This window comes from Apodemus sylvaticus, chromosome 13 (genome assembly GCF_947179515.1).
Source record: "Apodemus sylvaticus chromosome 13, mApoSyl1.1, whole genome shotgun sequence".
NCBI lineage: Eukaryota > Metazoa > Chordata > Mammalia > Rodentia > Muridae > Apodemus > Apodemus sylvaticus.
In genome coordinates this window covers 84,878,621-84,894,876 of record NC_067484.1, presented here as the reverse complement: position 1 = coordinate 84,894,876, position 16,256 = coordinate 84,878,621, and the positions used below count along the sequence as shown (strand labels likewise).

Sequence of the window (16,256 nt, the reverse complement as noted above, 5' to 3'; positions counted from 1 at the left end):
TAACATTTTTTAATTCTTTCAAGCCTGGGTACTGAACCCACTAAGCTACATACATATGTAGCCCCCAAGTCCAGTGTGCATGCGCGCACACACACACAGCAGAAAGATGTGATTCTATTAAAAAAAAAAAAAAAAAAAAAAAACAGGGGCTGGAGAGCTGGCTCAGCGGTTAAGAGCACTGACTACTCTTCCAGAGGTCCTGAGTCTAATTCCCAGCAACCGCATGGTGGTTCACAACCATCTGTAATGGAATCTGATGCCCTCTTCTGGGGTGTCTGTAAACATCTACAGTGTACTCATATAGATAAAATAAATAAATAATAAAAATAAAAATAAAACAAATTTTCAAAGAAGCACTTACCTCTGTTCATCTCCCGAAGTTACATCATGCAAAAGCACGTAATATTTAAGTGTATTTGGGATAAACCACTTAGGGTAGGAATAATCATTGTTGTGCTGAACTCGATGCTGTTCCTGTGACAACTTTGAAAACTGTTCCATAGGCTCAGCTTCACCAGACGATGCCACCAGCATACCTTATAACCACATGTCAGGGAAATTGTCACATCTCTCAATAACAAACATTATTCTATTAATATAGATTTAGGAGAGATCTTCTGGCCAGACCCCGCGGCACAAGCCTGTTACTCCCAGCTACTCAGGAGGCTGAGACAAGAGAGTTGCAAGTTCAAGGCTGTGTCTGCAGCACTGTGAGTTCCAGGCCAGCCTGGACATGTAAGGGAGGACCTCTCCCTCTGCCCTCCATGTGCACAAGCATATACATTCACACTCCTATGCGAGCACACACCACACATACACTACATTCACACACATGCCTCAAGTACCCAGATCAGAAAATACAAAAAAATAAATAATTTTGAATGTGATATCATTACCAATAAAAAAAATTCTCCATTTTTTATAACTTGTTGAGAATTTTGTCTTTGTACGATTAACAACTTCCTGGCTTTCAGATGACTTAAAGGATACATGCTAAATAGTGATTCAGAAACTCATGATCTGATGCTGGCATGGACTGCAGAAAGGTCTCTCGGTAAGACTCAAACCATGGAGTAGTAGCTAAAATTAACAACATACAAAATGGTTAGAATTCAGCAGAATCAGTTTATAAAAGAAAGATAATAATTTCTAGTAGTAAACAAGTATCTTTACCTGTACTTCAAGATACATTTGATATCAAGGCTAACAGCACAATTTCTCTCATTTGTAGATGCATGTTATATAAATACATGAAATCATTCCCATTTTTGGAGAGATATAGCATATTATAGTATCTATGTTTTAAGCTATTCATGCAAATACATTTATAAATGGAACTACTCAGGTTTACAGAATCAAAGTGTCATTCCTGAGTCTGTGCAGTATCCCAGAGCCACAGACTTACTAGACAAAGTAACAAAAACTAAACTTTAGGTCCTTGACCAGTCGTCTCATGGTCACAAGCAGATCCTGTTCAGAAGAGATCACACTTTGGGCGGGTGGTGGTGGCACACGCCTTTGATCCCAGCACTTGGGAGGCAGAGGCAGGTGGATTTCTGAGTTCGTGGCTAGCCTGGTCTACAGAGTGAGTTCCAGGACAGCCAGGGCTACACAGAGAAACCCTGTCTCAAAAAAAAAAAAAAAAAAAAAAAAAACCCAAAAAAACCAAAAAACAAAACCAAAAAAACCAAGAGATCACACTTTGCACTGTCTCCAATGAGGTTGATTTTACCCCTCAGGAAAATCTGGACAGTATTGGAAGGATTTTCAGTTGTCAGAACAGAGGAGGAGACATAACTATTGGTGCTAAGGGGGAAAGGTCAGAAACTCAAAGACATCTAAGAGTGCATAGAGCAAAACAGCTCCACACACACACACACAATCACCTGGCTCAAAATGTCAAGATGGGTAAGGCTCGCAAATTCTATAGCCTGACAACTTGAGTATGACTACAACATAGCCTTTTAAAATTTTACATATTATCAATGCTGTATGAGTGTGTGAGTGAGACTGTGTATGTGGTAGGGGGAGTGTGTGTGAGTGTATGTGTGTGCATGCACGTGGAGGTCAGAGGACCACTTTCAGGTTGTCCTCTGCTTACAACATGGGTTCTGGGAACTGAACTCAGGTGGTCAAGTCTGCAGTAACAAGACCTTTACTCTCTGAACCATTTCACTGACATACCAAAGCCTTTATAAAGAGAATTTAAAGAATATAATTACTTTATAATCAAGTCGACTCTTCAGCAATTAACTTTACATCTTTTTTTTTTAAAAGCCTGAACATACTTAAAGTTAGTCAGGTTTGGTGGTTCATGCCTCTAACCCCAAGCACTCAAGACTCTAAAACAGAAGGTAACAAACCTGACATCAGCCTGGGCTATAAAGTACCAGATCTCAACTGCCGAGTAAACGAGAAATAGAAAGCAAAAAGAAAGGGTGCTGGGTGAGGCTAGTTAGGCAGACATAGTGATACCATGTAATGTGGTATATATATCCTGTAATCCTGGCACTTCCAGGGGGAGCCGGGAGGACAAGGTATAAATGACTAGAAAGGTAGAAGAAAAAAAAACTATACATGTTGGCCAAATCCTGTTACCACATCTGGTACCACATAAGCTTTTTGTTATTTGTTTTGTTTTTTCAGACAGCATCTCCCTCATGTAGCCCTGACTGACCTTTCATTACCTGTATAGACTATCATTTGTGTCACCACAACCAGAGAAATATACAAACATCTTTCTTTTACTGCTGCCAGGCGTGGTGGCACACACCTTTAATTCCAGCCTGGGGAGACAGAGGCAAACAGATGTCTGAGTTCAAGCCCATCCTGGTCTACACTGCAAACACAAGACCCTCTGGTCTTGCAGCTGCTCACTGCCAGGAGCTCAGAGGCCCTGAGTGGCCCAATACGCATCTCAAACAGCAGGGCAAAGAGCCTCTTTTTAGTTAAGGGCTACCTCACTACCCGATTAGCACAGGCTTATAGCATCAAACCCTAGGATACTAGCGTCTGACTCCTTGCCTTTCATGTGGCAACACTAACAACAACAACAACTATTACTGCTACTACTACTACTACTCAAATTCTAACATTTGTCAGGTAAATACTCAAAATTTTGCATCACTTTAAAATACATTGTACAGAAACTGATTAACCCTGTATCTGAAAATTCAAACTCTTTTGATTGGTATTTTGATTGATAAAGCTCAGTGGTAGGCTCGATGGCTACTAGCATGTTTAAAGCCCTGGGATAAGTTCCAGAACTATAAAATAAAAAAAGATAAAATAATCAGGTTAATCCATATTGCTTCAATTAAAACAACAAAGAAAAACACAGCAGACTGAAACACAGTAATTGTACACACACTTGTGAGCATACATACTCACAGACTAACTATGCTGACTTACAACCTGTTCTCTGTATATGGCAGCAAGTTCTGGATCATAATAATAGCTATATTATTATATTATTACTAATAACAACGATGACAATGCATGTGCACAGTGCCTATGACCTGTCAGAGGACAACCTTGTGAAGTCAGTTTTCTTCCATATTCCCATGTGTTCGGGGGCTTGCATGGCAAACACTTAACTGAGTCATCTCACTGGAACAGAAAGATCTTTAGCTATGTAAGTATAAAAGTGTCAGAATATCAACCAGGCAGTGGTGGTGCACGCTTTTAATCCCAGCACTTGGGAGGCAGAGGCAGGCAGATTTCTAGGTTCAAGGCCAACCTGGTCTACAGAGTGAGTTCCAGGCCAGTCTGGGTAATACAGAGAAACCCTGTCTCAAACAAACAAACAAACAAACAAACAAGGTCAGAATATCAATTATGCCAACTTAAAAAAATTAAGCGGCAAAAAAAAATTAATCTGTTTTTAAGCTGTTGAGAGATTGTAATTAGATGACATACTTTTCATATTTTCCTTTTAAGAATTCACCTCATGTATTTTTAATAAGTAAAGACTTTTGGACACTGAAAAAGAATCACATCAAATAAACTCTATATATTAAAGTAATATTTTATCAGTCTTATTATGAAAACATTTACTATCAAAACCAGTGTAAGATATCTAAAGTACCTATTTACATCTATTTTATAAACATTTCCACTTAATACCAAGCAAGATTAAAAGTCTATCATGCTTTTCATTTAATAATTAAATCATACAAAAAAAAAATCAAGCCCCTGTGATATGTCGTCAGTTTTATCATGGAGCACGGATGACCCTAGGCTACTTACCCGGGTGCTAGAATATGACAGAGGCTCCTGGGAGAGTCTCTCAGCACTGCTCTGTAGCACCCTGTAAGCACTGAGGTACTTAGAAGGTCTCTAAGACAAAGAGAATTATTCTCCTGACAAAACAAATTTTCACTTAAAAATAATAACAACACTTATAACTTACCACTGATGTTAAGGTCATAATCTCCCGCTGTAATTACATTAGCGACTAATCCTTCTGCAGGCTGGCTGCCAGAAACAACATCATTCAAAAGCTTCCCAATGGCTCCCGGCTGAGGTGGCTGGGTGACAATGTTGCTTACTGCTATCTTCAAATTTTTAATTATATGTAGTTGATTATTAGGATCTCTCATGTGAACTTTAAAAAAAAAGAGAAAGAAATTTTAAATTAACTTGGTAAAATGCATCCTAAACCAAAACTAGGTTAACTGTTTTCAAACACAAAAGAAATCAGAAACTAAGAACTAAAAGAATATTCTTCCAAAATGTAACTGGTTTCAATACCTAATCATAAACTTCCTTCCTCTTAGCCAGCCATAGTGGCACATGTCTATAATTCCAGCATCTGGAAGGTAGAACAGGACGATCAGGAGTTCAAGGCCAGCCTGGGCTATAAGAGGCTGTCTCAAAAGGGGAAAAAGAACAACCTTCCTCTCACACAATGCTACTGGTCACAATTTTCCCTACAGGTCCAATTTCCTCTACATTTAGAGTTGTCCAAAATGAGGCACTGTTTCAACAACAACAACAACAACAAAATAACAATAAAATATCAAAATAGCATATGCCATGAATATTTGCCTCATGTTGTAGCCTGGGCTGACTTTGAACTTAGAGCAAAGCATGCCTCTGGCCTGAGTTGCTTTAATGCTTGAATTATAGGTGTGAGACACCAGAGACATGGTGGTGGAAACAAGAGAATCCTGGGATACTCCCAGGCCATCTAGCATGGCACATGCAGGGGTGAACAAGGAAAACCTAGTTCAAACAAGGTGGAAGACAAGGATAGATACCCAAGTTTTTCCCCTGCCCTGGAAACACAAACACAACACACACACACACACACACACACACACCCCAAAACCTTGGAGATGAATTACGAAGTTACATTAACATAGTAGTAGCTGTGGTTACTATTGTCAATTTGACAGGCTCTAGAATCACCAGGAAACAAACCTGAGTATACCTGACAAGGAGCATCTAGACTGGATTCGGGAAGTGGAGGGACCCACCCTGAGTGTGGACCGACTTGTATCACAGCAAGGGCTCAAGCCCTACACTGAATAACAAGACAAAGGTGAGCAGAGCACCACATTCACTCCTCTCTGTGACTGAACGTGAGGTAAGCAGCCAGCCTCCTGTTCTGCTGCTTGTGCTAAAGGAGGACACCCTCAGACTGGCAAGCCGCCAAATAAACTCGCCCTCTTTTAAGATGTTTTTCATCATGTACTTTGTCACAGCAGTGACAGAAGAAAGTAACAAATATGAAACTGACAGCAGAAGTGGAACTTGTGATAAATCTGACCATGACTGTTAGGTCTTTGAGACTCTTCACAAGAAGAATGTGGAAGGGCTTAGAACTCTGGGCTTTAAAGCCCTACAGTGTTGTAAGGAGTTTAAACGGTCATTCTGGTGGGAATCTGGAAAAACAGATTGCCAAGAAAACATTAGTAGTACGGTCCTTGATTATGGGGTTTCAAAGAGAAAGGAGGACTCCACAGGAACGAGGCTAGAAGTCATTCCTGCTATATTCTGACAAAGAATCTGGCTGCTTCTGCCTATGCCTGAGAGCTTCAGTGAAGCCAATTCAAAGGTAATGAAATACTTTGACTGAGAACAGTCTAAACCAGATAGCTGACTGTGTCTTGATTACTGCTTACAAGTGATAAGAAAACATGCCATTTGTTCAAAAATGGGCATTTAAAGCTGAAGACAATGGGTCAGCAAGATGATTCAGCAGGTAAAGGCATTTGCTGCCAAGCCTGAGACTGGAGTTTGATCCCTAGATCATACATGCTGGAAGAAGAGAAAAATTTCCACAAGTCCCTCTGACCTCCACACAGGTACCTACACACACACACACACACACACACACACACACACACACACACACAATTTATGGCACAGAAAAGTGAAAAGGAAGAGAGAAAGAAAAATAGAGTACTATGGTATACCTCTGGTATCTTTAGAAACATATTTTGCATGTATGTTCCTTAAAGCTGTTCCATAATTATCAAATAATATAGGCAGCTAAATATGGTGGGTCTTGTAGTTCTTTAATAGTACAATATTATTCTGAATATATATATATTGTATTTGTGTGTATAAAAAAAGTTGCAGGCAAGCCATGCTGGTGAGAAAGGAAATGTAATTATTAAAAAAAAAAAATTGGTACCATTCTAGAGAAAGCTATCTGAACAAAAACAGGAAAATTACTCAGAGAGCTGCTCCACTCTTTAGTACTACCGCGTGAAAACATCCAAAAGCCCTTAAAGGAGCCTGAATAAAGGAATTAAACAATGGAAGGATGGCCTGCTCAAAAACAACTGCAGGGAAACCTGTCTGCCCAGAGTCACTTTGGAAAGGACAGAGCAGTCCAACTGGGGTCCAGAGGGCCTCAGCTACACCTCAACACACACCCATGATACTAGTTTCACAGGCGTGGAAGTTGCATGCATGAAGGGGCATGAGCAACTATGCCAAGGTTCTAGAATGCCCCTAAGGCAGGGCGGTATGACAGGCTGGATTCCCTGCTAAGAGCGCCTAAGAGAGCTCTGTGTGACAGGGAGATCCTCAATGCCACTGCTCCAGAAGGCTGCAAGAGCACAGTGACGCTGGTTTGAGAGACTGAGTGTGCTATAGGTAGCAGATCAGGAAGGGTGGGGGTACACAAGCCATCTGGAGCACAGGCCCAGATACCCAACACAGAGAGAGCGTAAGATTTCCCATGTGCCTGCTGGGTTTCTGTCCTGCACTGGTCCAAACCGTCCCTGTTATACTCTCATTCCCCGCTTTAGAATTGGAAGCATTTATTTTGTGTCATCCCATATTGGAAGTATGTAATCTGTTGTTTTTATTTTATCTTACCTTATTTAATAGTTTATGTGAAGACATCACCAAAGTTTCAGAAGAAACGTTGCCCTTAACTTCAAAAAAATATTGTACTGTTAAAAACTATAACTATAGCGCCGGGTGTGTTGGTGCACGCCTGCAATCCCAGCACTTGGGAGGCAGCGGCAGGAAGATTTCTGAGTTCGAGGCCAGCCTGGTCTACAGAGTGAGTTCCAGGACAGCCAGGGCTATACAGAGAAACCCTGTTATGAAAAAAAAAAAAACAAAAATAAAAAATAAAAAATTGGAAGCCCTAATATATATGCAAAGGACCTGCTAAGTTTAAGAAAAAAAAATAGGGCTGGAGTTAAGAGCACCCACCTCCTTCCCAAGGTCCTGAGTTTTGGGGGTTTTTTTTTCTTTTTTTTTTTTCTTCTCTCCAGTTCCTTCATGGAATGTATATCTAAAGTCTCAGAGTTCTTTGGCACTTCAGTCAGCCTACATGTGCTGTGCTGATCTGATGAGAGGCCTTCATTTTCCTCTGCTGCTCAGACTATATTTTTAGTTAAATATCCCATGCTGGATGCCACCACAGGCACTTGCTAAACAGCAATACTTTAGTTTATTTTATTTTAGTTTTTTGAGACAGGGTTTCTCTGTGTAGTCCTGGCTGTCCTGGAACTCACTATGTAGACCAGGCTGGCCTCAAACTCAGAAATCTGCCTACCTCTGCCTCCCAAGTGCTGGGATTAAAGGCATGTGCCACCACTGTCCGGCTCAGAGGTCCTGAGTTCAATTCCAGCAACCACATGGTGACTCACAACCATCTGTAATGAGATCTGATGCCCTCTTCTGGTGTGTCTGAAGACAGCTACAGTGTGCTCATATACCTAAACTAAATAAAATCTTAAAAAAAAAAAAAAAAGAAAGAAAGAAAAATAATAATAAACCTGACTTATGGGTATGAGACAAAGACTGTCCAAGGATGCTGTAGAGCTGTACTGATAGCATTGACCCAGCATTCTTTACAAGAGGGAAGAGGCAGCTAACTAGCTTTACTGGTATATTCAGTGCATTTAATTCTCTTTAGGTTTTAAACACATAAAGAAACTTAAATGGCTCTCTATTATTTGATATATATGCACATGAAGCCTAAACTCTACTTTCAAGGTCCTATACAAAAACAGTGCTCAAATTTCTTCTAGCAACCTTCGTTTCAGTATATATTTAAACTTTTTCTACTGAAACCAAAAGATAAGTCTACTAGAAATACTACTAAGCCAAGTTTGATCTCAAAACTCAGGGCAAATCAAATAAACCTGTAGGCCACTAATAAAGTCTAGTGTTATTTGTTTGCATTCCTTTCTCTAAATAAAGAAAATTTAATTTGGGGACTAGAGAGATGGCTCAGTAAGACCTCCAGTTGTTCTTCTAGTGACCAGGGTTCAATTCCCAGCATTCCTAGTAACTGTGTATATCTCCAGTTCCAGAGGATCCAAGACCCTCTTCTAACCTCTGCCAGCAACAAATGGTGGACAGACACCAGGCAAAACCACTCATATTCAGAAAAATAAAGAAATCTTTTAAAAAATAAAATTTAACTTGTTTTACTACTTGGACCCTGAAATTGTACTAAAGAGTTATTCTCGTGACTTACTGCCTAAGGAAAACAAAAAACAAACTTTGAAGAATCTCTATAACACACATACACACAGGAAAGGAAAAAAAATCCAGAGTCTTATTTATCAACAACAGCAGCAGCAACAACAAAAAGGCAGTGGGGTGTTTCACCAACTTTTAAAATATATTTTCCATTAACTCCAAGTATTTCATACAGGTACATAATTTATTTGATTGTATTCACACAGTCGACCTCTCTTCTTCTTTTTTTTTTTTTTTGGATTTGTTTTTTTCAAGACAGGGTTTCTCTGTATAGCTCTGGCTGTCCTGGAACTCACTCTGTAGACCAGGCTGGCCCAAATCCGCCTGCCTCTGCCTCCCAGGATGCTGGGATCACAGGCATGTGCCACCACTGCTTGGTACCATAGTCCTCTCTTAACTCCTCCCAAATCCCTCACATGTTCTACCAAATATTTTTATGCTGCCATTGTAGTCTTATCTTAATCACCTTTTAACTTTTTTTCTTTTTTGAGTGATTCCCTATGTAATTTAAGCTGGCATCAAGCAAGAAATCCTCCTGATTCAGCCTCTAAAACAATAGAATTATAGATATGTACTATGCCAGCTTAAACTTTTTAAAAATTTATACCAACTCAGCATGAAACCTTATAAACTACAAACTCAATGATCTGTCAAAATGGCTTTTTCCAGAATTCATATCCACCACTAGACAAAATCCACAAGCCCCTGCCTAAAATCCAAGCTTCTCCTCTTCCAGGAGCTCCTCTGCATTCTGTACCCCAGAAGACAGCTTTCCTGACACCCTCCCTTAACCACTAGACTACAATTTTACCTTCTGACCTAACCACTTGATGGCAGTCTTAACTGCAATCACTGGAAACTGGGCATGCCACTGCAGGGTTAGCTTGACTAGTGGTTACTCCATCTTGACTGTAAAAGGAACTGTCTCCTCAAAGAAATCTTGAACTGTATAAAATGGGAAAAGGCAGCTCTAGTTTGCAGTCACCCGTGTTTCCTAATTGTTGATGCAGTGTAACCAGATGCTCCAGGTTCCTGCTGTCTACACTTCTCTGCCATGACTGACTATACTTTCCCAGGAGCTAATATAAATCCCCCTTCTCTCTTAAGCTGCTTTTCTCAGAATATTTTATCACAGAAACAAAAGAAACTAAGACACCAATCTACCATCACTCCTTCCCAGACTCCTGAATAAGTAGTGACTGCTTTTCCTATCAACCACCTCACCGTGCTCCTTCCTAGTCTTTCCCATGCTGCAGAAGAGAACAGAAGGAGTCAGATAGCGCCATCACTGCACTGTCCAATGAAGGGAACTGCCACACCACACAAGGCTGAGTCTCTAAAAATGCACCTACTCACAAGAAAGAATATTTAAGTGAAAACACACAGAATTTCAAAAACTTTGCAACAAAAAAAAAGAATACAAAACCCCCCATTATAGCTTTCTTGGGAGCTTTCCCATTATTGGAAACCTATTAAAACAAATCTGCCAAAACTTTGGAAATGCATGAGTTAAATAGGTTAGATTACTAGAATCCAACCAGAGTAGGGAATCCCACCAAGTGGAAAAAAAATGGTTAGTGCAAGAGGTCCCAAGTTCAATTTTCAGCATTAAAAAAAGAGAAACTATTTTCATTTGCTATTTTTCCTTTATATATTTTATCATGCCTACCAAAAAATTTAACTGTATTCATGAGCCCTGACATGATGGTACATTCTTGTAATCCAAATGTCAGAAAGATCAAGAGTTCAAGGCCAGCCTGGGTTACATGAGACCTTGCTCTCCTGTATAAATAAGTAATTTTAAGTACTTCCAGGAGATTAGATGATGATGATTCTGACTGCAATATCTTGAGTCACACTGTCTGTTTTTAAATCTTTCCTAGATATAAAATTGCAGATAAGCTATTATTTCTGTACCTCAATGTCCTCAGTTTTAAAAGGACAATAACAGCTAAACAGCGGTACACACTTGTACTCACACACTTGCACTCACACAGCAAGCTGAGGTAGGTCCACCATGGGCCGGAGGTCAGCCTGGGCTACATACCAAGTTTAAGCCCAGCCTGAGCAACATAACCAACCCTGCTCCAAAATAACAACAATAATAATAAATGGCATATGACGAAAGACTCAGTGTTTTACTAAAAGAGAACCTACATGAAGCAAGCCTAGAGTCTTCTTAGCGTTATGCCACCGCGGCACTTAACACAACAAGAAAGAGCACAAAGTCAAACTGACTTCATTTAAGACTTTAAGACTGTGGAGAGGCTGGAGAGATGGCTCAGCGGTTAAGAACATTGACTACTCTTCCAGAGGTCCTGAGTTCAAATCTCAGCAAACACATGGCAGCTCAACCCATCTATAATGAGATTTGGTACCCTCTTCTGGTATGTCTGAAGACAGCTACAGTGTACTTACATACAATAAATAGACAAATCTTAACAACAACGAAAAGACTATAGAGAGGCCAAGTGAGATAGCCCTTGCTTATCATGTGTAGGACCCTAAATTTGACCCTCAGTATATGGGGAACATGAGAAGGTTTAAGACTATAAACTAGGGCTGGAGAGATGGCTCAGAGGTTAAGAGCACTGAAGGCCGAGGTCCTGAGTTCAATTCCCAGCAACCACATTGGTGGTTCATAACCATCTGAATAAGGTCTGTTGCCCTCTTCTGGCATGCAGGCATACGTGCAGGCAGAACGCTGTATACATAATAAATAAATCTTAAAAAAAAAAAGACTGGGGGGGGGGAATCATTTGAAATGTAAATAAAGAATATATCTAATTAAAAACAGACTATAAACTAAAACAAGGCGCAGTGATAGACACCTGAAGCCTCGGCACTCGGAGGCAGCCACAAGAGGATTGGGCTACAAAGAGAAATCTAAGTCAATCTGAGCTACTACTCAGACCAATTGGCCCCACTCCTGAAAGAATAAGGATGAAGGCATGTGCTCGTCATGGCGACTCTAGAGCAATGGCTTCGACCCCTTTGGGGAATCACTCACTCATCAGACATCGTGTGCATCAAATATTTATGCACATTATGATCCACAACAGTAGCCTACTTACAGTTTTGAAGTAGTAATGAAAAATCTTACAGCTGGGGTCACCACACATGAGGAACTGTACTGAAGCTTTGGGCAAGAAGAAGGTTCAGTGAAGCAGGGGAGGATGTAACAGTGAACTACAGGCTGAAGACTTGAGGAGTACTCAAGACTTCTCAGCGTCTGGATTAGCCAGGCATGGCTACACAACTTCAGTGGTCTGCATCCTCAGTCCATTCCCCTCCACCCCCAGGCAGGTGTACCTGAGTTCAAGGCCACACTGGTCTATTTACTACATAAACCTTGTCTCAAACAAACAAAATCTTTTTGCTTAGTTTATATGTATACCTACATGTATGTAAGTGCATCTATGAACAGTGCTGTGCCAAACAGTGCCTAGGACTGGAGTTACAGACACCTATAAGCTGCCAAATGGGGCTGGGAATGGAACCCCAGTCCTCGGCAGGGCAGTCTGTGCTTTAACTACCACACGGCTCTCTGCCCTCAGTTTGGTTTTCTGGATAGCTCCTCCCACCTTAACTACAAAGATAACTTGCAAAGCAGCTAGTCTCCACAAGGAGACTGAGGCATGTCAACAGGTGAATCGACAGTAGAGCCCTATTAGTGGATAAACACCTTAACAAAATAAACACCACAGACATTTGGTTAACAAAAGTTTATAAAAGAACCCTTTCTCATTAACAGAACTTAAATTTCAAAGGAACTTCACCTGCTCTTATTAGCTAGGTTGGGTTTGAAAGATACCAATTAAACCATACTTGGGAGTATACTTATATAAAGTTTTTAACTTTTAAAAATCTCTCTCTCCCTCCCACCATCTGTGTGTGTGTGTGTGTGGGGGGTATCTTGGATTGCCCCCAGAGTTAAAGTTACAGGAAGTTCTGAGCTTTCACACATGGATACTGGGAATCAAAATTTCATCATCTTTTTCCCCCCTGAGACAGGGCTTCTCTGTGTAGTCCTGGCTGTCCTGGAACTCACTCTGTAGACCAGGCTGGCCTCAAACTCAGAAATCTGCCTGCCTCAGCCTCCCAAGTGCTGGGATTAAAAGCGTGCGCCGCCGCCACTGCCTGTTAAAATTTCGTCTTCTGCAAGAGCTCTTAACCACTGGGCCATCTCTAACCCCTTGAGTAAAACTATACAAAGACTGAAGAAAAAAACAAGTATGATGGCTTATGCTGGTAATCTCAACACTCAAAAGTGATTGAGACAGGAGGATTGCCTGGGGTTTGAATTCCAGACCAGACTGGCCTAGAGTAATATTCAATTTAAAAAAATAAACAATAAAACTGGATAAAGCAAACATTAAATGTGAGTACGTTTCTTATAATTACCATCAATACGGGGGGAAAAAAAAGCACAATGTTCGCACTGTTCTAGCCCTCCTCTAGGTAACTTAAAACTCTATAATAACTACAATTTACCCTGTCTTTTTCTTTTCTTTTTTTAAACTTTTAACTTTTTTTTTTTACTTTTTTCTCTGTAGATAGGGTCTCATGTACCCCTGGCTGGCCTCGAACACGGGTACAGAGCCCAGCAAAGACTTAAACTTGCCTCTCCCTCAGTGCTAGAATCACAGGTGTGCAAAGGTTATGAGGTACTGAGAAGCCAATCGATGGCGGCTTCCAGCATGAGAAGAAGCAGGCACTCTACCAAGTGAGCTACATCGCTGCTCCCATCCTGTATTATTCATGTAGGACTTTTTGCTTGCTTTCTTGAGACTCGACAAACTGCTGCATAGCTATTATCTTGTTTGAACGGTCAAAGGGAAAAAAGTAAACAGCCAAAGAGAAGTTCAGAAAGAGGTGAACCTCAAGGCTGGACGTATGTCACGAACGACATAACTCTGAAAGTCCAATTTAATACTCGACCCAGGGGCGGGGGGGACATACAGATCTTCATCCTTACACTCCATTTCGGAGGCTGCATCTTTCTATTTTGTCTAGTAAGTGCCAAATCCTGTTCGGTGACTGCTAGCAACACTCTTGATTCCCTGGTGTCGGGGCTCAAGTTTATCTTCGTGACTTAATGACCCGGTCCGTCCAAGGAAGAAAGCGCCTAGAAAACCGGGCGATCAGGAGCGCGCTGTCTTGACAGACGCTCGCCACCCCTCGTCAGGCCGCAGCCCCGGGCCGCCGCCCCTCTGTCCGCCACTTGCTCCCAACTTCCTTCTCTCGGCCACAGCTTGGTTTCAGCCTGGTGAACGAGGAAGGACGCCACGTACCTTCAGAAGTGAGGCGAGAGAAGGGCTTGAGCAGCTCGGCGAAGCTAAGGTGGTTGAGGCGGGTGAGCCGCTCGGCTTCGTCGCTGCACAGCGCGGCGACGCAGGGAACGAAGGAGTCGGGGATGAGCTCCTGCACCGACTGCACGCACTGGGCCATGACGCGGCCGGGCGCCCGGCCTCCGCCCCGCCTCGGAGCCGAGCTTGCCGCAGCCGCCGCCGCTGCCGCCGCCTGCCCGGCCCGGCGCGGCCCCACTCCGGAGCCTGCAGCCGACTGCGCCTAGCCGCCGCTGCTTCGGCTTTCGGAGCCTGAGCCCCTCCCTGCCTCCGGTCAGCGCTCCCCGAGGCTTTGCATCCCACCCTGGCAGGTGGGGACACCGACCACCGCCGTTCAGTCCACCCTACGGCAAAGCCTTGGTCACTGTCCGACCGGAACCGCCATGTTGGGCCGAACCCTGACCCGCCGGCAGTACTACTCCCGGCAAGCCCTGCGAGCAAGCCTCACGTGACTGTGTCAAAGAAGCGGTAGGGGCGGGGCCGGGGCTGATGGCTGGGAGAGGAGGAACGACGGAAGCCGGTTGGGAGATTGGAACCGGAAATACAGGGAGGGTTCCCTGAGCTGGGCGGGGTCGAGAGGAGGGTGGGCGTGGCCAAGAGGGCGGGCACTCTCCTTTTGGCTGGGTTTTCTGGCAGGTGCCAAGCAACTCTATCAAGCTATTATTGGCAAGCCATTCAGTCAAACCTGACCTTCTTGGTCCCCCCAATGATCCCACCTGCCTGCAGTAAGCAACTAATGTAACTTCGCTTTACTTTCTGACCTGTCGCCCCGCCTTCCCCAGGATGTGCCGCAAATGCTTGCTGGAGAAGGGGTGTGGACAGTGAGTGCCGAGGGCTTCCCTGTGCAGGTGCCCAGCATCGGACCGCCTTTAGAAGCGGACCGCCACGGTATGTGTTCAACCACCGAGCAGGTTGCTTTAGTTCGCAGGGAGTATAAAGGGAAAGTGCATTTTTCTAGATGTCTGGGAAAGAATGTCCTCAAATGTCGTCAGTCTTTTTTTTTTTTTTTAGACACTTGCTAGGATGCCCGTGCACTTGTCTCTCACACATGACGTTCTGGCTGTCTGGATGTCTTGGAATTACTGCTTCAGCCTTCCAACTGCTGGGATTACAGGCTGGCACGACCACTGCCTGCTCTGCCTCTCCTTTTCTTTTTTATGAGTATTTACTTCATGGAGGTGGAGAAGCCAGTACTATTTCAGACTTGTCAGTCCCCACAATCACATGACCCACACCTACATTGCCAAAAGGGAATTACCAGAGGCTTGCCACAGGCAGAATGGAGAACAGAGAGTTTTACCAGTCTAGACACTAGGCCCTAGAGCTGACCATTAGCTGAGGGAAGTAGTTCTCTCTTGTTAGAAGATCAGCCTGAGCGGGGCAGTGGTGGTGCACGCCTGTAATCTCAGCACTCTGGGAGGCAGAGGCAGGCAGATTTCTGAGTTCGAGGCCAGCCTGGTCTACAGAGTGAGTTTCAGGATAGCCGGGGCTATACAGAGAAACCCTGACTCGAAAAAAGAAACAAATCCAAAAAAACTAACTAAATAAATAAATAAAATAAAATTTAAAAAATTTAAAAAAAGAAAGATCAGCCTGGTCTGTGGATCAAGTTACAAGCCAGTCACAACTGTATACAGTAAGACCCTGTCTCAAGAAGAAAGGAGAGGGGGCAGATTTTTATCCCTACCCTGCTCAGTTCTTGTCAAAGTACTATTAACTGTAGAAATCCTTTAAAAGGATGACATTGCAGCAGGTACCTTAACAGGCTTTTTAAAATACGGTCTGGGGCTGGTGAGATGGCTCAGCAGTTGGGAGCACTGACTGCTCTTCGGAAGGTCCTGAGTTTGAATCCCAACAACCACATGGTGGCTTATAACCCTCCGTAATGAGATCTGATGCACTCTTGTGGCGTGTCAGAAAACAGCTACAATAAATGTGCTTACATAA

At 42.7% G+C, this 16,256-nt stretch overlaps 1 protein-coding gene across 1 annotated transcript in view; it reads right to left on the bottom strand.

Moving 5' to 3' along the window:
* Positions 1–14,748, bottom strand: part of Trappc8 (trafficking protein particle complex subunit 8) — a 70,531-nt gene extending 55,783 nt beyond the window's left edge. Inside the window, 4 exon segments of the mRNA XM_052201344.1 lie at positions 362–536; positions 991–1,080; positions 4,412–4,606; positions 14,256–14,748. Coding sequence (XP_052057304.1) covers positions 362–536; positions 991–1,080; positions 4,412–4,606; positions 14,256–14,412 — 617 coding nt within the window. The 5' untranslated portion in view covers positions 14,413–14,748.
* Positions 14,749–16,256: the final 1,508 nt, after the last annotated feature.